The sequence below is a fragment of the Lipophrys pholis genome (assembly GCF_963383615.2).
Source record: "Lipophrys pholis genome assembly, chromosome: 14".
Taxonomy (NCBI): domain Eukaryota; kingdom Metazoa; phylum Chordata; class Actinopteri; order Blenniiformes; family Blenniidae; genus Lipophrys; species Lipophrys pholis.
The window spans coordinates 2944541-2970183 of NC_137633.1; the positions used below are offsets into that span (position 1 = coordinate 2944541).

The following is a 25643-nucleotide window of genomic DNA, read 5'->3' on the forward strand; positions in this document are numbered from 1 at the left end:
TTTAAACAAATAAGGGGGGAAAAAAAATTAATTGAATTATAGGATCTATTTACTTTAAGGCAGCAGTGACTCATAAAGCAAATCACTCATTTACAGTCAGAAATTCAAATGGATACGAAGGCAATTAAAGCTGAAATTCGCCATTAAATCACCAGTTTGCACACTGACGGCCTCATTTCCAATTGTTTATACAGACAAAACGGGAAAAATCTGAAGATTTAAGCTAAAATAAAGATCAATTGATTTAATAAGCTAATTTAAATATACAAACTACATTTGAGAAATTTATTGTTTTCTAATTTCAGTATTGTTTGACAAAACTTTTTTCATTGCTGCACAAAATTCATACAAAATTAGTCAATCCCGATGATAAAAAAATAAGACATTTAACACATAAGAACATACAAATATTAATATTTTTCTATTATTAAAAACTAATAAGAATAATGAACTATCATTAATATGCATAGTATGAAAATTGTTATATCCCATTAAAGTTTTTAAAACTCACAATGAAAATAGAGGCTAATACTAATACTAATACTAATACTAATACTAATACTAATACTAATATATCCTCAATATTCACACAGCTGACTGTCTTCTTCCACAATCTGTGAAAAACATCAAACGTCCCGATGTGATGCAGGATGTTAGAAAACTGTTGGTTTGCATGGGTGATTTATGCCCGAGTGCGTTTTTGGACGAGCGTTAGTCACCGCCGAGGTCAAACCAGGTCGCAGAAATCTGCAGCGAAGCCTCGTGTGACTGCTGAGAAAATCTGTTCACATCAGTTCCAGTTCCTCTTCCAGGATCCACAATCCAGGAACGTGACAATATTTAGGAGCCAGATTTGGTTGTCGATGTACGTCTCTAATACCTTGTCAAGACCTTTCCTCATTACTCTCATATAAACACGCATTTCCAGCATTGAAATTTCGTAAAAAAAAGGTCCACATGTTTTTTTTTTTCTAGATTCCCGACTCGTCGTGTGCGCAGGATCCCGTTTGTAGACGATGTCGCCGGATCTCGATTCGCAACTGGAAAAACGATGAACATTTAAGACTATTCTTGCGGCTTCAATACCGTTTCTTTGAGAAAAGTTTGGCTTTTTTTTCAGGCTGAGTCGGTCAAACTTTGATATTTTCGCTAGAGTTGGTTTATTCTCTGAGCAGAAGTGAGACCTGTTATGGGAAGTAAATGTTTTTATTTGTTATTTAACCGGTTTCAAGCTGCAGGTCAGAAATAAAAAGTTGACACTTTGAGTAAATTGTGCAAATAATACATGATGGTAGGGAAAAGGTGCATTTAAGGCCACGTTGACAAAACATTTACGAAACGTTTTCAAGTGAAAACTGAAATTTTATTGGAAATTCTCCAACTCGGTCTCCGTGGAAACGGGGAAAACTCAACTTTTCTGAAACGTTGCTACTGTGCATGTGCACATCGTCATTAGATGGACAAACAGAACGAGCATTGTGTCGAGACTCCCAGTCCATCTTCTCTTGTGACTTGGTACTTTTATTTTGACAGTCACCGTAATAACAATCCAACTTGCCGGTGTGTCCACTAGAATGTCTGTGTTCTCGTATTTTTAATGTTCAGAGTGTATTGTTCTCTGCTGCATGTGTGTGTGTGTGTGGTTTCATAACAAAAACAAACTACAGCGCCAGCTTGTGGCCTGGCGCGAACTGCATCGTTTTCAGCGTTTCTCTGTGAATGAACATCATTTTCAAAACATTGTCGTGTAAAACTTTTCTGAAACAAAAACGCAAAAAAAACATGCATTTTTGCGAACATTTTAGCTCCTAACAAGAAGGTTCCGGATACGAGTCCGAGCTTGTGGCTCTTTCAGTGCTGAGTCTGCATGTTCTTCCTGTTCGTACTTCGGTTTCCTCCCACAGACAAACACACAACCCGCCGCTTGACGTATAAACTTGAACGTTCTAATAAATAAAGTAGCGACTCCTTTGTAATTTGCATTACATCAATGAGAGGAGCAGAAATAAGACGACAAAAATGCTGAGTTTTTATAACTTTTTGCACAAAAAAATCTATATTTAATTAAGCAACATTTTGGCGCCATATGTGTCCCCTGTTATGTATTTGTCCTGGATTACAACATCCTGTGAGTTTGATAAAGCGGTTCAGGAGACGGCTGCATGCATATTTACAGGTATCCCATCATGCATTAGGTTCGACTCCAGTTAAGGGAGCGGCGGCGTTTTTACAATCTAAAAGGAGACGTTTGACAGGCAGCGCGTGTTCGTGAAGCTAAAACCTTAAAAGGGAATTTAAGGAAAACACGGGAGTGGGAGTGTTTGGAGCGACGCGGCCGTCACTCACGACGACCTGCGTGGTTGCTGCTCTTTGTCACAGCGACGGGAGCAGGAGGGGGGTGGCGGGGCGGGTGGCGGGGTGGCGCTCCGACGGCAGCACTGCCAGACCCAATAACGTAAACATAATGAGGCGGAGTGTTTAGAGGCAACAGCCGACTGTTACATCCTGCGCCCGCCGCACCAGCTCGCCAGCCTCTGCCGGTCGCCGCCTTGAGCGCGGTTAGATAACGCCGCATTAGATAACGGGGGGATCTTAAGAAGATGCCTGTTGGCTTCTTTCAGCTGACATTACCAACGACGCGCCGGAAACAAGAACACAGACAAAAAGTTGGGATGAAAACTTGCTTTGATTTGGATTCTCGTGGCAGGAAAAGAAAAACAAAACAAAAAACCGCTTAAAGACAGGCAGAGCGGCACGATCCTGCAGGTGACCTCAATATGAGCGACAGTGGTTTAGCGTTGCCTCCTCCTCCTCAGGTTCTCGGTTTGAGTCCAGAGGAGGTTTGAGGGGTTTTCTGTGTGGAGTTTGCATATTTTCCATGTCAATAAAACCAAGGTTGAGGATAACGCGCCGGTTTGACGCCCTGTCCAGACGACAATGCTGTTTCATATAACCGCCTCCTTTTTATCTGATCATCCACATGACTCGGCGTTTTAGGAGCCTGAAAATGTTTTTTTGTCTAAAAATGGGTTTCAGAGTGGAGAAATTTGAAAAAGCCGCCTTGGCTTTGACGTTCGGATGATGTCATCGCCCCACCTCTCGACCCTCTCCACAACGCCACTAAACAACAACAATGGCGGAATACGTGCTCCAGGTCTGCTGCAGACGCTGCTGATGCTGTTTCCTTTAATAAGGACAGTTTCTCTGTTTTTACATGTTCCATGTCATTTCTGTGGCAGCGTCACAGCGCCAACTATATGCCTGGCATATGTACTACATCATTTAGATGTTTCCTGTTTTGAAGGGAAATTTTTTGACAGCGACGGGGAGGAAAAGAGATCATTCCGGCTCGTGTGGCGAGGGCCTCAGTTACACAGTCTTTCCAACTTTCCCAAGTATTCTGGGCAGAGGATACCGACCAGCTGGATGACTTATAACTGCGCGTCGGGCCATTTAGTGGAAGTGACATAGAAGTATTACTACAATCAAATCTCAAGTGTTTAGCCCTAATCGGTGTGCGTCAGAGCTCGCCACATGTAATCAGATCCCACGAAACGCATGTTAATGCCAAATCTAGATGGGCCCTGAATACGAGTGTGTGTGTTTGTCCTGAATTAGATCTAATCCAGAACCTCGAGTTGGATGAAACGGTGTGGAAGATGGATGAGCTGCACACGAAATATTATCAAGAAAAATGAGCTTTTGCAGATACAGAAAGTTAGATTTTCATGCAAAGTATCTGGCGAGTCATTCTGTCTCATAGCGGGAGATAAATCTCAATTCACCGACAGCAGTTTGTTTGCATTTTTCGCCGCAGCACATGCGAAGGCTTCCGGTTAAAAATAGCTACTGCACTCCGCTTCAGGTAAAAACGTGCCTTTACGTGGTAATGGCCACTTGCTCCTTTGAGATGGTAAATGAAAGCAGCTCCTAGACTCCTCTCGTTGTTTTTATGCAGATGACGACGCCGTCTGGGGAGGCTGTCATTACAGAGGAGCCGGTTTGATTTAGCAGCAGTTTTTCTTTTTTTTTTTTTCTTTCTGGTGTAATATGAAAGCTCTGCAATGAGAAAGAGACTCCTGCGGGAGAGTATAGCAAAGGGTGGCCATGGTGGAGAGGCAGCAGAATGAAAGCCGAGGTAAAGGAGAGATAAAGCCCACAAACACCAGAGCGAGAGACAGAGTGAGAAAGAGAAGAAAAAAACAAAAAGAGCGTAAAGGGTTCAGTACCGCACCTTTCTGCAGACTCATGTCTACCATGCGAGGCTCGGCCAGCTCCAGGAAGAAGTTCTTGTTTTTCTCATACTCCTCATCGTCAATTATTTTCACGTGAACAAGCTTGCTGCAGGAGGAAGTCGGGAAGAAACAGGAAGGGATGTGAAAGGAGAAGGACAGAGAGGGGGGAGAGAGAGAAGAAGAGAAAGGTTAATTTGCGATGGAGGGACACAGGATGTGCACTGTAAGTAGGATTAATAATCAGCATGGGAGAAAGGTGAAGGAGTGAGAGGTGAGGCGGCTCTGAAGCGGCCCGTCTGTCGGCGGGCGGCGGCGGCGGCGGCGAAGCAGCTCGCTGGAAACAGCAGCACATAATCAATCCGGCTGTAAAATGCATAAACGGGCAAGGGCGAAAAGGTGAGTGAGCGATAAATGAAAGAAAGTGTCACTGTCTGAATCGATTTTTGTTTCTATTTTTTTTCCTCCCCCCCCCCCGGGAGCAGATAAGAGCTTATTGCTTTGGTTTGAGGAAAACACCCCTTTAATGGAGTCTAAAGTCCGGCGGGGCGACGCTCTTCCTCCGGTGACATCATCACACAGAGACAGCTCAATATGGCAGCTGGACCCCCGGCGGCGCTCCTGCCACCGATCGCCCTAATTGATCTCTATAAAGAGTTATCGACGGGCGCAGGCAGTTAAGAGGTCAGTCGGTACCGAGATGCCTCCGCGCCGTGCTGCGGCGGGAGCTCCTGGAGGAATCCCATTTAATCGCGGAGACACCTGATGCTGGAGAAACGGGAAGAACCAAACCCCTCGGCGCCCACCGAGGCCTCGCGAAGCTTTTCCCTGCGAGCGACAGACGAGGCAACAATAGTCGACAGTGGTGCAGCTTCCCCCTGAAACAGGGAATGACATAGTTTATCATGCGTCTGACGTCTCATGGGAGGAAGCTTCGGCTCTTCTACAATTGCTACGCGTTTATTTGGGGGGTGGGGGGTAAAGCTAATAAGATAAGTGGCACGGCAACATTTATTATGGATAGCTGCTCATGTATCATGTATGGAGTCAAAAAAAAAACATCCCACTGATGTGCTTCCAGCATCGTGACATGCGGCGCTGCTGGTGTCAGTCAAACCGCTGACGCACGCTTCACACTACCAGTTATGTACGACACCCCCCCCCCCCCCCCCCCCCCCACCCCACGCACATGCATACTGCACACAACGCCCTCCGTCGGAGCATCTACAGAGGAATTAGGAACATATTTGTATTTCTGACTCGCGCGGCTCCGGATGTGGAAGGGCTGAGGAACGGTGGCAGACAATCGAAGAGCCTGTTAGCACGCCGCGCACAGCAGAACATCCATCTTTCCCTCTCTGGCGCTTTGCATCCCACTGGCAGGGCTTTCCTCAGATTGCTAGGCCAGATGTCTGCAGTGCCTCGGTGTTTTTCACCAGAACTAAAAAAAAAAAACAACTAAAAAACCCAGAGTCTCATTTGAACCGAGCGAACACAAAACACGCTGCCTGCGTCTTTCCTAACGTCGGCACGGGCAGGGAGAAGCCACGAATGCAGCCTCAAGATTAATCTACAACCATCCACACATGCAAAAGTACAAAAGAGCTACATATTTAATGACACCAGGGACTCGGGGGTAGGAATGAGCTGCAGGGCCCAGATTCTTCACTTTCTCTGTGTAATGACTTGCAGGGAAGCTCTCTGGCCACTGATTTGCTGCAGGATCCTCTGGTTAAACAGAAACATGCAGGAGGAACAGAACAAAATCGACCGCGGTTAGAAATATTTCATAATCTAGTGATACGATCCTTTGAAATGTGGCGGACTGTCTTATCGCAGCACAGAAATATAAACACAGAAGTGACATATTATCAGGATTGAAGGGGGGGAAAAAAATACATTTTTGGTCTTTCAAGACATGAAGCAACATAACAAATGTGGCTGCGTTTGATTCCGTTCAGGCCTGAATTCATTTTCCCTTTAATCTCTGCATCGGCCTCAACCAACTCCAGAGGGAAATATTTGTCTTTTTAGCCATTAAATGCTCCACAGTGTCCGCAAACTAACAGCTCACCGTGTCAGTCCGCTGATCAGAGAGCAGAACAGTAAGATTGTGATTATTAAAAAAAAATAAAAAAAACTTGACAGAAAGTTAACGTATCTTATCAGAAACACCAGAGCAGCTTTAACGCTGACTTTCTTTTTTTTTTCTTGTGAGGTTGACAACATAAATTAACCTGTCAAAAACACTTCCCACGCTTCTGTTCCACTTCACCTGCACCAAACGACCCGCAGTTTGTTCTCATGGTATCCGCCTGACACGCCGAGGAGAATCACAGGCTTTCTGTACTTTTAACAAACTGTGACAGAGCGACGCATCAGACGAACGGAGCGACCTCACATGCGGGTGCTTGTTTTCTTTACGTTTGACTTCAAGCGAGCGAGGAGAGACAGTTCAAGAAGAAAAACCAGTCACTGATCCTTTAAAAGTCTAAACTCCTCACCAGTTAGTGAAACTGTAAAACATCTTGATGTTCGACTTTTTAAAAAAAAATATGTCATCTTTCAAACCAACAAAGCCAATACTTCAAATAACATGAACCTAACTGTGGATTATATGACAAGAACAAGTAAGTAAGTAATAAAAACCCATTTAATGTATATAGTGATGCAGGATGTAACTTTGCTGATTGTTAAACTTCTAGATAATTGGACGGGGACAGGACGGGGGGACGTATTTGCATTTCTCTGACAAAAGGAAGAAAACATGATGGTTTCAGCTGGTTTTTCAGGAAAGATTCAATTTCATTCATTGAATTCTATTTTTTCCCCCAAAGATTTCTTCACTTGCATCAGTTTTCCAACAAAAATTGGAGAAGGGGTAGAAGTCGATAAGTTTACTGCCCCTACCCCTTTTCAGGCATTTTAATCTGATATATGAGGTGTGTGTGTGTGCGTGTGTGTGTGTGTGTGTGTGTGTGTGTGTGTGTGTGTGTGTGTGTGTGTGTGTGTGTGTGTGTGTGTGTGTGTGTGTGTGTTTGCGTGCTTATGTATGTATGTTGATAAGCATGTGTGGGTATAATTAAAGATAGATCATATATTTTATATAACTATTTTAATAAGCTATAATTCATCAAATGATGTATATATTTTTGAATGCGTGTGTGTGTGTGTATACAGGGATTTAGGTTATTTAATGCGATTGCACAAAGTATTTGAAATGTAACGTGCCTGAAATGAATAAATTAATAATAATAATAAAAAGAAATTTAAACAAACTTGCTCCTCCGGAGCTGCTGAGTGTGATTTTGGGATAAACTTGTATTCCATGAGAATCAGGTTGTTTTGTGACTGTTCAAGCTTAAATATATATTGCCTATATAGTGTCATCGGGGGTTTAGCCAATCCCAATCAAGGCAGGCCCTCCCTTTGACTCCTCCCACAATTAGGCAGCTCTGCTTCGGCACATGGCACCACGACAGGAAGTACTTCCTCCTCTTACCAAGATGGGCATGTGTGGGCGGAGCCAGTCCAGCTCACACAAACACAGCAGATTCTGAATGCAGCTCCTATGATCCAATATTCAAATGGAGGAAAATCAAGGAGAAGCAATAAACATTGAATACAACATTTTTGGACAAATGAGACCATGAGAAAGTTTTGAAAAGCTGGAGAATGTGACTGCTTTTATATGTCTGTATTCAGAAAAGCTGATGTTTCCTTCAACCGATGAGAAAAAAAAGATAAATCATTTTAATCTGGAATGAATTACACCAATCATCTGTATTTTAATAAATACTCTCTGAAGATCGATCTTTCAACACAAGAATTGATTCTCAAAGTGTCTGAAGCGCCCGATACTTTTGCATCGACCAGTTTTGAACATCCACACATTGTGTCCGCCGGGCCGTTCGGACGATTCATTTCAGGGTCACGAGTCCTTTTAGAAAGTTGCAGGTAAATTGTTGCCCGTCCCTCTGGAGACGGAGACTATTTGCTTTGGAGGGCAAAAATAAGCCGTTAAATACGAGCCGTCAAAACCTCGGAGGTGTAATTCAACACAACGGGCTCGCACAAGTCTGAACGGCGGGAGGCGAGTCTCCTTCGTGCCGCGAGGAAACGACCAGAGTCACGGGAGGGGGGAACGACGCTTCTTCTCGCCGTTCGTTTGAATTGAATTACACTAATGTGTCAGAATTAATGCGATAATGATTTATAGACGTTAACATGCGAGACGCGGCACCCTCAAGTTGAGTGGTGGGAAGCGCCGCTGGGTAATGACGGGCGATTAGAGGGTTCACACCTCCGCCGCGCTGCAGCCGGCAGAGGAGAGGAAAACGGAGGTGAAGGCAGTGGAGGGACGGAGGTGGAGCAGGGAGAGAGAGAGAGAGAGAGAGAGAGAGAGAGAGAGAGAGAGATGCAGAAGGTCTCTTTCCTCCCTCTGTTCCGCAGCCAAAAGCCTCACTGCGGCTGAGATTTGCTTTAGCCGCCCACCGGCCTCCTCTCCTCTCCTCTCCTCTCCTCTCCTCTCCTCTCCTCTCCTCTCCTCTCCTCTCCTCTCCTCTCCTCTCCTCTCCGATGCCTCTTCTTCGACAGCAGATTTACTGTTTGAGTTTCCTCCCTGGCTTCTTCTCCACAAACACTAAATAATACAACCTTCAGGGGTGTGAAACCACTGCGAGTGGAGTAACACATCAGAGGAGGCGATATGTGAGACGTGTGATATTCAATCTCCGCCTGTTGGTGCAGTCTGACCCTCAACTCTCACACTGCAAAGCTTTTCCCTTTTTTGGGGGGGATTTTCTTTTTTTTTACGATTTCCACAAAAATAAAAGCGGCGAGGACTCGGGTACTCGAGGCAAGAGAAAGAGCAGAAGCCAAAAGTGCTGCAATTAGATGCGACCTCTCTCTCTCTGATTCTTTCTCCGGTATGAAACTACCTGCCGCCAACAACCGGAGCCCCGGGCTTTTCAGGGCTTGAACGCTTCCAAAATCTCTGGAAAGTTTCCTCGGCCTCCGTCTCTTCCCTCCGTCCACAGAGGACTTTCCGCTATGCAAGACTGCAGATTCACGTTGCTTCCACTGTCGTGGTTTGCAGGCTCACTAGGAGTTCCTAAAAAGTTCCTTCCTGAGCTGGTGGACGAACAGGAGATGATGCTCTTTTCTTTTGTTTTGGTGCAGGAGCTTTTTTTAAAATACCTCAGTGGATCATGAAAGTTTCACTTTGCGAGTATTTGACCCTGGTTGTGCAGGTTTCTTCCTGTTTTTCATTTTCACCTTCTACTCTGCGTCAGTTTTTCAAGGTAAAAGTGCCTTGAGGTGACCGAATTATAAGTGGCACTTTACACTGAAAAAAAAAAATAGTTGGACCAACTTAAATGAATTGTTTCAATTAGTAATGTCTCAATGAATTAAGATCTTTGAACTTAAGTTAAAGACTTAAAGTCCGAAGAACTTCATTTATTTAGACGTTACCATTTGAAGCGATTCACTTAAATTGATCGAACTATTTCCAACTACTGTAATTTCCGGACTATTGAGCCGCACCTGAATATAAACCGCTCCCACCTAATTTGAAAAGAAAAAAAAGAAAATTCAGAGTTACGTGAGGCACCTGAACGCATCACCCATGTATCGGCATCGTAAAAATCCATAAATGATCGACGTCATTGTTTAAGCAGCAGGGTTCAACGCCGGTTAAAAAAAATAAATAAATAACGGCTTATAGTCCAGAAATGTGTGTATTTTCTGTTTTTTTCAGTGAAGAAATAGAACTGAATAGCTCTGATAGAAGACAAAGTACCAATTAAATCTTCTTTCTTCTTAATGATAATAAAAACTATGTTTGAAAGTGGAACACTAAAAAAACTTTGACTTTTTTTAATGGATGAACGTTCCCATTTCTAAGGCATCTTGGGCCTTGGTTGTTGACGTAGGGAAGCTCATATTTGCAGAGATCACTTTATCCAGTGTTGCTGTGACTCTACAAGAAGCATTATGGAAGAAGAAACAGTCAAATTATGTGAATATTGTGTTGTTTGCTTTCATTTCATTTTCATTTTTCGTTTGCTTTCAAATTACTTTAAGTGATTTTATGCAACACAGGCAATGCGCTTGAACATTTAAGACATCAAATAATATTAAAGAATGCTGTGGACGGGAATGGTTTTAGTTTGAGCGGCTACAGATGAAGCTACGTTTAACTTTAAACATTATCTCAGAAGGATTTTGAGAATTTTGTTGTGCATAACTGCTAATAAGGACCCTAAAGCTGCTCCCAAAGTTTTATTTTACGTCAATAACCACTTTGCAGAAAATAATAATCAGTAATCAATAAAGATTTAAACGTTTTAGTGGGTAAACTTTGGATAAGAACAACCTGCAACACAGGAAGATTACACATTGAAGTGGAATTGATAAAAGAATCAATGAACACCAGATTAACGAGGGACGAAGGTGAGATCAAGATGATCGAAAGGGTAAAATATAGAAAATAAACCATCATTTCTAACTGCCTCCTCTGATCGGAGCGACCTATCAACTTGTAATCCCAAATAAAGTCGAGCCTATAAACCCGGGAAGAGGACGAGAAGAGAGAGAAAAAAAAAGGTCCGCGGCTCCTCGTGGGAAATCAGCGCCTTAATTAAGCAGAGCTGCTTTCTGCTACCAAGCGCAGGGATTATGGGCCGCGCTCATTATAGGCCTGATTATTGCTTTTCCCTTGCAATCACAGAAAAACGCCAGTAAACACATTCGTCAATGATTTCTTGCCAGTCTGACGACAAGCGCGCCTCAGATTTAATATTCCTGATCCGTGTGGTGGCGGAGGTGGTGGTGGTGGTGGTGGTGGTGGTAGGGGGGGTTGGTTGGGAATTTGATCACGAGTGGGTCGGGACAGGAAATGATCACGCAGTGACGGGTTATTTCAGATGTTTCCTTTTGTTTTAGTGCAAACACGGCTGATAATTGTGACTGAATATCTTTTCAGGAAACGTAAACAAAACCTCCTGCCCGCTTCTACGACGCTTTCAAGTGAAAATGGTAAAAACTCCCTTGCGTTTTAGGTCGGTTTCCATGACAACGGTGCTCGGAGACACTGAAAATGCAACTTTGTGAAACGCTGCTACTTTGCGTGCGCAACACGGCCGTAGTAAATGTGCGAGTCGACGGACAATAACGACGTTCGAATCTGAGCTTGTGGCTCTTTCTGGGTGGAGTCTGCATGTTCTCCCTGGGCACACTTCAGTTTCCGCGGAAGCAGACGTCGTTTTCAAAATGTTGGCGTGTAAACTTTCTTGAAGTGACACAAGGGTCGTTTTTTTAGTTTTCAATTCTTGAAAAAAAAAAAAAAAAAAAGTTTTTGTAGCATCCAACAATGCAACAAAACGACATGAAGCTTCTCAGAACAAACAACTTCTGCTGCATTTTGTACTTCTGAGCATCGGTTACAGGCTGACGCTCCGTCCTGAGATGATAATAAGCTGTTACAGTGGCATCAATAAGCCACAGAAATAAACTGGATCACTGTCCGGTTTGTGGATTCATCCATAGAATTCGATTTGCTTTATCAGATGGAAGTTGTCTGAATATGAGGAATCTAATTAACACACTTCAATCTCTCTCCATAGATGCGATTTAGGTCATTGTTTTGTATTTGAATGAGTGTAAGACAATAAAATTCTGGAGTTAAAGGTGACAAATTTTACATTAAATGAAGGAAAAAATAAGCCCACTAACGCTAAGACTGTGTGCATCACCATGATGAAGAAGACGGAATATAACAGGAAGTTTCATTCTGACATGAGTAAACATGTCAGGTGTCATTATTTCTATCTCATTGCTGTTGTTCTGGTCTCAGTGTTGAATTATGTACAGAATTCCCTCCTAAACTGTGAAGCTGTATTCCAGTGGACTCCAGGAGACGTGCGACTAATTAATCTGCAGCAACTGGGCGATGATATCAAATCGATATGGACCAAAAGATGGATTCCTTCTGACTTATCAGTCAAAACTTTCTTCATGCATCTTGCACTTTGCACAGTCATCCTGCCGGCCCTATCGGATTCCCTGGTCGTGCAGATTTTGAGCCAAAAGTTTGACACCTCTGGTCTGTGTGAAGCTTCTCCCTCCTCCTCTTCCTCTTCCTCTTCCTCTTCTCCACCTCATTTCTTTTCATCCCACGAGACAAACCAATCGCCACACGCTCGACCGACTGACAAGCGCCGCAAAGTGCAAAAACCCCGACGGACAAGTGAGCGGTGGCCGGCCCGCATCAATATTCCATAAACCAAAACAAAATCCAGTCACGCGATTACGCAAACTCTCCGCACGCCCACCTGCAAATCGAGCGCGAGCTGGACCTGACAGCGATGGCGACGGCGACGGCGACGGCGACGGCGACGGCGACGGCGACGGGCCGCTTCAGAGACGAGCGCAGGAGCCTGCGCGCCGCTGCCAGATGCAGTTTGAATAAAACATGGCTCAAAGTGAGTCCCGACTTAAATGGTCGCTGCAGACGGAGGAACGGAGCCAGCGCCAATTTACCCAAATTTATCAAGACAACCCCACCCCACGCGCCTACCCCCCACCCCACCCGCCTACCCCCCACCCCCACCCCCGGCTGGAGGAGGCAGTCAATCATCCGGAGGACCCAAATTCAAGCTCCAGTTGTGGAGAGCGGCCTCTCCGCTGAAGTGTCCTTGAGCCGCTCATGAAGGGTGCGATCACTTTGGAAGCATTTTTAGAAGTGTGCTGCTTGTTTTCAGACAGGAATTGATTTGTGAGTAGTTTATGTAACTGAAGGTTGAAGTAATATGTCAGCTCACACTTTTTCTTCTTCCTTCTGCAAGATGCAAACGGTTCTGTGTGGCGATTCATGAACAGTGATGCCGATAACTCGTTAATTAGTAACGCGCTACTCTCATATGACCACTTTTTAGAGTAATCTAACTCGTCACTATTTCCAAGCCAGTAATCAGATTACAGTTACTTATCCAAGTCACTTTGCGTTACTCTTGTAGCGTCCAGCAGGACCAGTTTCTTGTCCGCAAAGCTGCTTTATTACTGAACAGAACCAGGCCGCTCCTCCATTCTCCTCCACACACACACACACACACACACACACACACACACACACACACACACACACACACACACACACACACACACACACACAGAGTGCAGTCTCTGCACGCTCATCTGACCCGCCCCCTTCTCCTCTCTCAGCCAATCACAGGCCAACTCGCTCTAACGGTGCGTTCAGGTGACACAAAAGAATAGGAACCAACAAACGTCATCACTAAACCTTAGCAGATTGATGTCACACTGCTTTTGTAATTGTTCTGAGTAAAAAGATAGATTGACAGGAGGCCCCCCCTTTTTCTTTTCAATCAATCAATCAATGAAAGACTTCATTTGTCCCAGGGGGAGCAATTAAAAGGTCGCATAGAGCAGGTAGTGCAAATAAATAAATAGATAAATGGTGCAACAATAGACTACAACGACATCTCGGGTAAAAAAATACCAGTAATAGTAAAAATGTGATAATAAAAGCGTGAGTCACATATAAATACAACACAGAATGAAGGTCAAAGGTTAAATTTGTACCAGCAGGAGGAAGTGACCAGCAGAGTTTTGTCATTTTCATGTTGAGACGGTTCGGGGGTGTTGTCGACAGCTGCCGAAAGAAACCCCAAAAATAGTACTTGTAATCCAACTTAGTTACTTTTAAAAACAAGTAATCGGCAAAGTAACTAAGATACTTCAAGGGGAGTAACTTGTAATCAGTATTCGGATTACTTTTTTCAAGGTAACTGTGGTAACGCTGTTTATGAGGAACTAGATTTTTGCCACCTCGTGAGCACGTCAGGCTGGATGAACTCCCGACGTTTGGAGGTCAGCTGTGAGCGTTGGGACGTGGATTCAACATTCCCGTTGTGATTTTACTGAATCAATCATATCATGTAAAAGTAGCGTTAAGAAGTTCTGCACCAATTCTTTCGCCAACTTGCTTTGAAACCCGAACCTCCGAGAAAAGTTTGGATTTCATCAAATAACGCTCATCAGGCACCAGAGCTCCACGTCCGGCTGATACATGACATTCATAAAAAAAAAAATAATAATAAAAAAAATAAAAATGCTACAGTTCCTGAAAGTCTGCGTCTGAAAATGATCCGGCCAGCGAATAAATCAGCAGCAACACATCATCGAGAAAACAATTTAGTCGTTTCGTAATGTAATTTCTGGGCGACGGGGTCGTTCACAGGCAAAGTGGCTTTTCACCGAAGACATTATTGGCATGCTGGTTTGGACAAAACGAGAAGAAACAGTCACCTTGGCCCCCCGGGGGAGCTGTGATTGGCGTTTTTGAGAATTGTCTGATGTATCGACCGATAATGAAAAATACTCATTTGTCGCGGCTCTATAACTTTGTATGCACGACTTCCACTTTGGCGACACAAACACTTTCCGACGGCTTCAGAACAAGCAGTTCAAAACTGGCGGCTGATGTCACATTAACCTTGTCCACTATTATTTACTGTCAGCAGAAGGAACTCGGCGTGAGCAATCGACCCCTGAGCGGCCGCGAGCTCCGGGGACGGGGGTCTGTGTTCGACTCCGGAGGAAGTGTCAGGAGGAGGGGTCACGGCAACAGACTGATCAATAAAGTATTATATGACTTCACAATATCAGTTGGAGGACGCGGGCAGTGAGCGTCTCATCAGTGGAAAAGACACACACACACACACACACACACACACACACACACACACACACACACACACACACACACACACACACACACACACACACACGAACGCGCAAATGTACCGAAGCAGATGGAAAGATGAATCCTCGCAGCGAGGTGCGTGCTCCGGTGCCTGACGGACGTGTAGCTCATGATGGGAGCCGGCGGCGAGAACACGGCCAGGTTTAGTAATACGACCGCCAAGAGGAGTCATGGGTAGTAAGGAGGCCGGCCCGGTGGAGCCGCGTTATCAGAATTCCTCTGCAGGGCTGCAGCTGTCCTCCTCGGGCTTCTCGGCTTCCTCGACGCTCACATCCATCTCCGTGGGAACAGTAAAGCTCCCGTTCAGCTTCCCGAGTGGCCAGCTGGTCAGACCAGTGTGAAAGATTCAGGAGAGGAGAAGCAGGAAACATCTTGTCTCTTCCATAGATTTCACTTATTTTGTGTATTTTCACCAGGTCAGCAGTGTCAACGCTCTTATGTTTACATGAGTTCAAACACTAAAACTTTTGTTGTATTTCGAGGGTCCGTGGAGAACACAACTTTTCTGAAACGCTGCGACTGCGCGTGAGCACCAGTCGTAGTAAGTCATTGTTCTGCACATGCTCAGTAGATGATCAATAAGAACAAAGTTTTCCAGAGTGTCATGACTCCCAGGCCATATTCTCCTGGTAGTTTTATCGTTTATAGTCGCACCAGAGCAGTATTTGTTAATATTTGAAGCGTGTGTGTGTGTGTGTGTGTGAGGTTTCATCACAAAAACAACCGACAGCGCCAACTTGTGGCCCGGCATGCTGACTACGCCATTTTCAACATTTCTATGTTTCTGTGTAAACAGACATCTTTTACAAAACTCTGCTACAGCTCTACATTTTCTCAAACAAAAACCAAGCGTTTTCACTGTGAAATGTTTTAGAACAGGAAGTAGATTCCATTAGTAGATCAAGTTCCACTTGTGGATGCGCATAATCAATTTTTCCCGTTTTCACATGTAAACACATTTTTGAGATTGGGTTTCCCACTTTTCTATTTGACAAATCCTACAGTTATAAATCTGGATGCAGTAAACCTGAACCATTTTCTTAGTTAAGCTGCTGGAGACCCTAATCGAAGCACGAAGATCTTCCCTCTATCTATTGTCCATACATTTTGTCTGTCAACATTATATATATATATATATATAAATCATTAATTTGACCATCTCTTTCATACAGTCTGTGCTCTCACCTCTCTTCTTTCTCTGCCTTCCTGCAGGTCTGTATCTTCTAAAACTTTGTGTTCTACAGTTTCTATCCCAATTAAATACGTGGATAATGTCTGTTTTCTACTTGTTTGCTTGTTGGGTTTTTGTCTCCACATACTATCCTCTAACCACTATACAGTGTTTTCCCTCTCTACTCTTCTATATGCTTCTTTATGTAGGATTGTCTATGTAATTTAATTAGAAAGTGCCTGAGATGACTAGTGGATGTTTTCAAAAATAAAACCTAACTAGGAAAAAGACCCTAAATGTGTCCCATCGGTGACAAAGCGCCTCTCTGATCCTGTTGATCTCCTACATTCTCATGGCCGGGGCATCGAATGTCTAATGCACCCGGCCCGCCCTCGTTTGCCGCTCTCGCTCTCACTTGTTGTCATGGATACAAAACCCCTTTTCGCCAGCCGGGCTCCTCTCTAAATGCAGCGCATGACACGCGAGCACTTTCTGTAAAACTTCAACCTTTTCCATTTATTCCTATTCATGCCGCTGCACTGAAGTGAAACGCACAATGAAACTGTCCCTGGAGGGAATAAAGAGTCCTAACAGGTTTACCTCTGTCTGCTGACACACACTCCATTATTTCATCCCCTCCAACGTGAACACACACGCACACACACACACACACACACACACACACACACACACACACACACACACACACACACACACACACACACACACACACGCACACGCACACGCACACGCACACACACACACACACACACGCGCACACACTCGTGCAATTGGAGGAAGAGACAATGACACGGTGGAAGATCGTTTCCTGTATCTTGTCCAATGTTGGGAATGACGTCTCAGAATGTGTCGTATAACTGCAACACCACAGGCACGGATCGGATTTTGAAATAACACATTAAAAAAAAAAAAACTAAAGTTTCCCTTTTGTCGTCCACACTAACAGTTATAAATCTGCTGTGTTTATATCTATCTTTAGTTTTATTAAACATTTAACTTGGAGCAGAAGCAACTCAACTGTGAGGAGGTGGACATGATGCATTCAAGTACCCTGAAGTCCACATGATAACAACACTGCAGAGGCCAGAGCAGGATGAGCTTTCTGAGGTCTATAACGACTCTTCAACACCCTCAACCAGTCCAGAACGTTGGCATTAAGAATGGTGAAGCCAACGCTCTCGCAGCAAGCTTGACTCTAAGGTGGGATAAAACCTGGACAGTCAGGAGACACAGGCTGAGAGGAAGGTTAATCTGTGCAATCCTGGATGATCCTTCAGCATGGGAATCTGTGGGCAGCAGCTTATTCAGCGAGCAGATCGTCCAACGCAGGAGCAGAACCGAATGCTCCAAATGCACCTTCGTCCTCACGTCATCAGATTTTTAGTGTTTCATTCATCTTCATTGAGCATTGTTGTTTTTTCCCCTGTGACCACAGCGGCAATCTAAACATAGATGTTCGTGTACACGGATGCTGTCTGGAGGTTTGACGTTCATTCGAGGTGCTTTGTTGCTGTTCAAAAATCTATACAATCAGTTTCATTCAGGACTCTTAGATTAAACACAGATTAAAACCCGTTTATGCGACGCTTCAAGTGGGAATAAAAGCTCCAACTTGGGAGCCAAAGAGTTGCACCCTTGTCGTGTAAACAATTCCTAAAAACGCAACAAAAGTTTTTCCATTTTCACTTGAACAACTTGTGTAAACGTAGAATAAGACTTTGGGACTATAAGCATAGGAAACAAGTGATTAGTGAGTGTGAATACTTAAGACGCGATGGTCATAGCTGAGAATAAAACGTACTCTCTGGAAAGGCAAGAGACTGTCAGTGATCTAAACAGAGCTGCAGGAGGAAGAGGAGGGAGAGGAGGAAGAGGAGGGAGAGGAGGAAGAGGAGTGGAGCCGGGCGGCTTCACTTGTCATGCACTCCTGCAACACCGGCTTCCATAAAAACATGTTGACTGCCAGTGCTGAAGGAGAGAAAAGATGAGAGGAGGAGATGAAAAAGGGAAGAGGACACTCAAAAGTAAGGGAGAGGACGGAGAAGACAGGCTGGCGAGGAGGGCAAGTCAAACACCAGAGCGGCAAGAGCGAGGCGAGCGGTAGAAGAAGGAACGTGAGCTATATTTTTTTGGATGTCTGGAGCAGGCCCAAAGGTCCTCCTCTACAAGGACACAATGCAATAAAACACTCAGAGATGAAGTATCTAATAGGGGCCGACAAGGGAGGGGGAGGGGGAGGGGGAGGGGGAGGGGGAGGGGGAGGGGGAGGAGGAGGAGGAGGAGGAGGAGGAGGAGGAGAGGGAAGTCATGGAGGCTTCCTCATGGAGGATGGGAGGGGGAGGGCAGGGGAGAAGGAGATGGCCGGGCTGAGGGCGAGAAATGCACGAGGGCTATTCTGGGTGTCGGGTGTGAGTCGGTGACAGCTTGGAGAGACCGAGCCGGCCGAGTCAAACCGCCCGCAGCCAAATGACAAACACCATCACATATGAATGACTTGGGAAAACGACAAACTCCCCCGTGCATCTGGGGAAAAGTGAATCTTAGAAATGTAGCGCGCTGAAAAAATAACGCGTAACACTTCTTGTGGCGTAGTAGGAAAGAGGCAAACCGAAGCAGCTCCAGGAATAGAAACCCCGTCGGTGTCGGATTTTACCGGCTCTCCGGTGGATCTGTTTCGACACAAATACGAATGATGAACGCGCTTTATCAATGTTTTGATTAGAACTGTTGTTTCACATTAAAACAATGACGTACACTGCCCTCTGCTGGATGTGTTAACAACCACGGCAACGTCAGGGACGCGTGACGACATTTGAAATGCATAAAGGAAGTTTATATGGGCCTTTACTCCACAGCAGATCATCTGCCTTCATATCCCTCTGTCCTCTGCCTCCTCTACTGCTACAACAAACATCTCCATGTCATCCTTCACTACATCCATGAATGTTTAGGGTTTGAAATGACATTACTTCTCTTGAAAATCCAGGAAGTCAAAAAATGATTTCTCTCAAAATTGTATTTCCTATCAGAAATGTCAGAGATATATAAACATGTATTATAATAGCTTTAGTGACATAATCTATCATTCTAAATTGATATAATGATGTAAAACATATACCTTCCTGACATTCAAATATCAAATCTAAACACCTAAAACTTTTGTATGTGATGCAAAAAGTCTTCCATCGCTGCTGTCAGGAGGAGAAAATCTCTCTGCTTATGAAGAAAAATGTGGTGAAACATTAAATAAGCTTCTATTTATGCACTAAAAGAAAAAAAAAAGTCAAACTGCACCACAGATGTAATTTTTCACATCAAATTAATTATACATACATACATAACTCCTGGCAGCACCGGCATGAAAATTCATAGTGACACATCCTCGTTTTAATGGAAGCGCCGAGTTCAGCTGGTGAACTTCTTTACACACAAATTTGTGCCGGTTGCAAACAGGGAGCGGCCGTGACTTTAAAAGAGTCCGACATGGACGAACGCCGCAGCCAGTTCAGGTCAAACATCCTCTGCTGGAGTTTCTACACAAACGCAGGCCCGTTGGCACATTGCCAAGAGTTAACGTTTTCAAAACGGAACATTTTAACGGAGCTGACGTCGCTAACTGTCAAACCACTTCGGAATCATGTGAACGCTAATAAGAAAAACTGAAAAACCAACAGAAAACTGTCATGTTAGCCGTTAGCATGTTAGCTTTTAGCATGTTAGCCATTTGCATGACATCGACAGATTTTTTTTCCTATAATTAGTTTGAACATCATCAATTATATATAAAAGTTGTAATCGTGGTACTTTGTTACGCAAATGAATGTGGTCTAAATTGTTCAAGCTGGGAACATGAATTGTCTTGAAAGGTACCGAGAACATGGGAGAACATGAAAACAGAAGATCACCGAGTCCAGACTTGAACCAGGGATATTCTTGTGACACACGACTGTAATAAATCACAACACAACAGTTTGATTGAGGATTTCTCCTGCAGCACACTAGAGGAGTGTTATTACCGTAATTTCCAGACTATAAGTCACTACTTTTTTCACACGCTTTAAACAATGTGGCTGAAAAAAAAACGACGTGGCGAATTTATGGATTCTTACAGGTGAACAAGCTTCATGCTGCCAATACATGGGTGATGCGTTCAGGTGCATCACGTAACTCCGCCCCTTTCTTGTGCACTCAAAAGTCCGGTAATTACGGTAGTTGTGTGTTTCCTCTTTATTAGATGGTCATCTTAAACCCGGTTCTTCACCCTGAGTCTCAGCCCGTCATGTTAAACAGCGACCCCTCCCATCGATGTCTAAATGAGAGGTCTGCGTCACACCTGTCCCGTCACGTCAGCCTCAGCGTGGGCCGGGCAGCTCGCCCATCCACAGCACACGGTTCACACATTACTCGGCCGTCTCTCCGCTCCGCTCCGCTCATTGTGTTACTACGCATTCTTGCCGTTATTTCTGCATTTGCAAGAAAAAAAATAGAAATGAAGGAGGGAGCTGTGGAAAGAAAAAAAACAAACAAACTACGCACTTCACTCCGTCACGCCTCGGCGGGTCCCTAATCAAGCAACAGAAAGCCCAGTTATGAGGATGAATATCTGTGAGTGGACGTCTTTCTGTGCGGTGGACGGAGCAGATGTGAGATTGTGTGCAGATACAGTGTTTGGCACGAGCCACTAATTTTAATGGGAGTTTGAACCGGGAGGAAAACACACAGCTGATGAAAGATATCATGCTTTCACATCAGGATTTTATTCACATGGGTATTTTTAAACATATCAACTGTGTTGAGTTGATATTCTTCATGATTGCAGTATTCTGTGTGAAGTTTGGGTCTTCTCCCTGGATGTGTGTTTTGTGTGGTTACTCCAGTTTCCTTCCTCATATTTCTGGGAGGTGAAATAGTGAGTCTGAGATCCCCGTTTGCACGGCAACGCTTTGAAAATCAAGTCTGCTAACACGTAAATAGTAGAATCACATAAAATCAATGCAGTTAGTATGCCAGGCCAAAAGGTGGCGCTGTTTGTTTCTGTAATGAAACCACACATACACACGAAGAACAATATTAGGCCTGGGCGATATATCCATTTCTTAGATTAATTCCAGTTTTTTGTTGCAGATGATTTAAAAAATAAGAAATTTGATTATTTTTCTTCTTTTGCTATGCCTTATATCCCTTTTTTTTCCACAACAGCTGGCACGTTGATTCCAGGAGGTAAATAGGGGTTCGTTTTGTTAATTTTGATGAAATAGAATAAAAACTTGTTCTGAGACATCTGTGTCATATTGCCCAGCCCTAAACAATACCCTGTACACATTAACAATGGCAGTAAACAGACGTTTTAATGGACGGACGATGAAGCTGGATTAAAGTAAGTAATAAGTATTAATTAAAATGCCTGTTCTGTAAGTGTAAATCTGTCTGTGTTTGAGTTGCACAAAGAGGTTTACAAGATGGGTGATCTGATGCACCAATGGAAGGATGGACAATCCTGACACACACTACTGGGTGCAAAACCCCCAAACTCCTCCCACTGGAGGCTGAGCAGCTTCAGCCTTCGGCGTGTGAATGGATGAATGTGACGATGTGTCGTTAGAAAACAACACTGTTATAATGACAGCCCCATCTGGAGTGATTAAGAAGCAGATATTACCGAGTCTTGTTGACTGGCGATACTCTGCTCTTTCTCACAGAGCCACAATGTAAACAAAACCACAGTTTACACAAAAGGAGTCAACCGTCTCCGTCGGCTCCAGTTTCTGTGCAAATAGAGATATTATGACCCGCGTTTGGTTGCCCTCGTCTGATAATATTGCTCCTTGGTAAAAAATACAGACAGAAGGATGGCGGCGGCGTTGTCTTATTGTTGTTAAATGTAGTGCAATCTGTAATCCTCAACAAAATACAATCAATAGACTGGAGAGGCAGAAAAAAAGTGGAAATATCTGTCAGGGAGGAGTTTATGTCAATGAGTGTTTAAGTGTGTGTGTGTGGTGATTGGTTGGCAGCGTGGGGTTCATTTGATTTGCTGCAGACACTGATTGAGAAGTGGATGGCACAGGGAGGATGCATACACTTCTAAAAATAGTCCGGGACATGGATTTTCTCTAGAGGGGGTTGAGAGGACTGTGTGTGTGTGTGTGAGTGTGTGTGTGTGTGTGTGTGTGTTGTCAGCCAGAGCCCACAGCTCCTCTGACATTCAGAGGCTATACACATACACTCTGTAATACTACAGCCACACACACACACAAACACTTGAAAACACACCATGAAATTATGATCACTATTCACAGCCCGGGGTCATTCCCACACACACACACACACACACACACACACACACACACACACACACACACACACACACACACACACACACACACACACACACACGCCTATAGCGAGGTTTTACACTACGATTCTCTACAGTACATCACAGTTTCCTCCGGGCTCGCAACCAAATGCAGCGCCTTCTCATGTTGAAATGAGTCTCTTGATAGATTCCTAATTATGCTGTCGAATGTCTTCCACTGGCCTCTGGGCGGCGTACCAACGTCACGCCGCCCGCCACTGAATTTCCATTGACCAGCTCGAGAGAGCATCTTTATCCCTGCTGTCCTGCGGAGGATTGAAAACACCGCTCGATTCAGTTCCACACCATCAACATAACACCGTCTTTCCACAGTTAGCGCAGTCAAAGGCCTCAAACACAAAGCCGAAACGGCGGGTTGTGATTTGGGGGTGACGTTAATTTGCGCCCCCCACTGTTCACTGCGTGCACTGCAGCTCCCATGAGGCGAGCAGGTGCAAGGTTTTGTCAGCGTGCATGAGGGCTGTGGTGGAAGGATAGGGTGTTAACAGCAAGGTTAACCTTCTCTGAATCAATCCTCCCCTGCTGTAATATATAGATGCTTGTCCCAGGAGGTGCTGAGAGATGAGACCAGGCTGCAAAGTCCTGATTTTTGTCCCTGAGAGTGGAAGCGCTGCAGGAGCATTACTGGAGTTTCACCTCGTGTAATGCAATTACATTCTTGTATATTTGCTGCTGCGGCTGGAACATTTTCATCCAGTCCACTTCAACAAGAAGCCCTACATCTTCTGAACCATTTTCTCCACATCACAAGGCACAGAGAACAAGACAATGACAGTCAACAGGCACTCGTATGGACAGACGACTAAATCCGTTTTCAAAAAGTTGCGTTTTCAGTGGCTCCGAGCGACGCTGCCAAACAAGTCAACGAAGGATTTGCAAGTTCACCTGAAAACACAACATGTTGACTGTGAGGTAAATAATAAAATCCCCCTCCTTTACAAGAGCAAGCTGCCGTCCACATGGATGTAGTTCTTCTTATTATTGTCGTTTGACTATTAAAGAGTTTCTCTCAACAGGTTTAGTATCTCTGCTGAAGGTTCCCCTGCAGGAGCACGCTCACTTGGTGATTTGACCTTCAAAAATGACCGATTAATGTAATCATACCAAAAATAATGGGAGCGCAGCAGCATTTGACTTCCAACTAACTGATGTACCTTCAGATGAACTTAATGAGAGAATCAGTCAGTAGAATAACAAACAAAAGTGCTGAAGGATAATGAGTCACATTACAACGACGTACACACTGTCAGGATGTAAAAAATGTGTTATTTTTTTTATGGGGGACGTGTAACCTGTACATATTAAACATTATAGGGTAGCGACGATATGAACAGTGTGCAGAAACTGGAAGGAACATTCTGTGTTGAAGGATGAAAAAAAAAAGCATCATAAAATAAAAATAAATAAAAAAAATTCTCCATGCATTATTTTTTCTGTAATTACTATAAAAAAAATGAGCAGGTTGAAGACAAGTTTTCAGACTTTCAGGTCACTGTCTTCACACCGTCGTGTCATATCCAACATGTCACTGACACGTCTTCAATTCCCTTCATGCGTTCGCCTTCGTGTCCACTTTCCATTTGACTGCCCCCTTGGCATGGTACACCTTTCTGTGCTGCATTCATTCTCACACACACACACACACACACACACACACACACACACACACACACACACACACACACACACACACACACACACACACACACACACACACACACACACACACACACACACACACACACACACACACACACACACACACACACACACACACACACACACACACAGCGACAGGGAAGCCGGGGGCGGAGGAGTAACGGCGTCGAGAGATGAGCCAGGAGAGGAGGATGATTCAACATGTAAGGGAGGGACGGTTCTCCATCTCAGCGAACGTCCTCCGGTCTCTGATGAGATTATTGGACGGCCCCTCCTCCCCCCCGGACCTCCGCCGTGTTGTCTTAAAAAGATTAACCACACCATTGTCTCTGCCAATAATGACGGGATAAAAGGGCCAGTGCCTCGCAGGGAGAGAAGAAAACGCTCAGCACTAATTCTATCCCATGGAGCATGTTGCCATCATCCGTCCACCCCGAATAGTCATTATTACCATGAGCCGACGGCGCCCGAGACCGGATCAGACGCAGGAGTCGTGCAATCTGTCCACTCAAACACACACAGTGGAAATGAGTGGAACTCAGTCATTTCCCTTGTTTGGTGAAGTGTCTCTTTGTGGACGGAGCGTTGGCAGGTGAAGGCAGCTGAGAGACATTACTGGAGGAGCCAGAAAGAAAGAAAGAAAGAAAGAAAGAAAGAAAGAAAGAAAGAAAGAAAGAAAGAAAAACTGAGCTGATTAAAAATAAGGAGCCGCTTGACGAGCTGTTCATATCACGAGCCTTCCTCACCAGGTCATGTCAGTGTCACTTCAGCTAAACAAATGATTTCCACCAAAAACACTGAATACAAAGGAACCTGAGATACAAGGCCGGCATTGAAATACTATTAAACGTCTTTAGCCAACAGTGGTCAAAATATTATTACTGAAGATTTGATGTACAATTTTCATACTTCACAACTTATAGTTTGAAAAAAGTTGGGAAATTGAACAGAAATTCTCACTCGGCATATCCATTGATATATTAATAAATATGTGCTGGTTTAAACAAGTCTTGGTAAAATCCAAACTTGTTAGTCCAAACAAACAAACAAACAGTTTATTGACTTTCTTGTGGAAATCAGATGTCAGCTTCTACTCTTTAAACACACTTCGAGCTTTTCTGTGCAACTAAGAATCATAGATACGAAAGTTGTCATTGGCAAAACCCTCCGTCAAGTGTGACTCCATCACCTCTAAAGGAACCAAACTGGAACTACGTGAAATGTAAGGATCCTGCTGGAGACACATTAGTTCAACCTAAATGCAGATTATCTGTTAATTCCACAGCAGCACATGAGGAAATCCGCCTTTGCTGCTTTTTTATAACGGATCAAGCATTTTTGCAGCGGTGCATCTAAAACAGTCAGCCATGTAGAAGAAGCAGAGGAGGAAGTGCA

The 25643-nt window shown here is 44.2% G+C and overlaps 1 protein-coding gene across 2 annotated transcripts in view; it reads right to left on the minus strand.

Annotated features, from left to right (window-relative positions):
* slc8a3 (solute carrier family 8 member 3) overlaps positions 1 to 25643 on the minus strand; it is a 131788-nt gene that overhangs the window by 52076 nt on the left and 54069 nt on the right. For both annotated transcript variants that reach the window (XM_080480482.1, XM_080480481.1), the window contains exon 3: positions 4235 to 4341. In XM_080480482.1, the coding sequence (XP_080336608.1) occupies positions 4235 to 4341 (107 nt within the window). The remainder of the gene's footprint in view (positions 1 to 4234; positions 4342 to 25643) is intronic.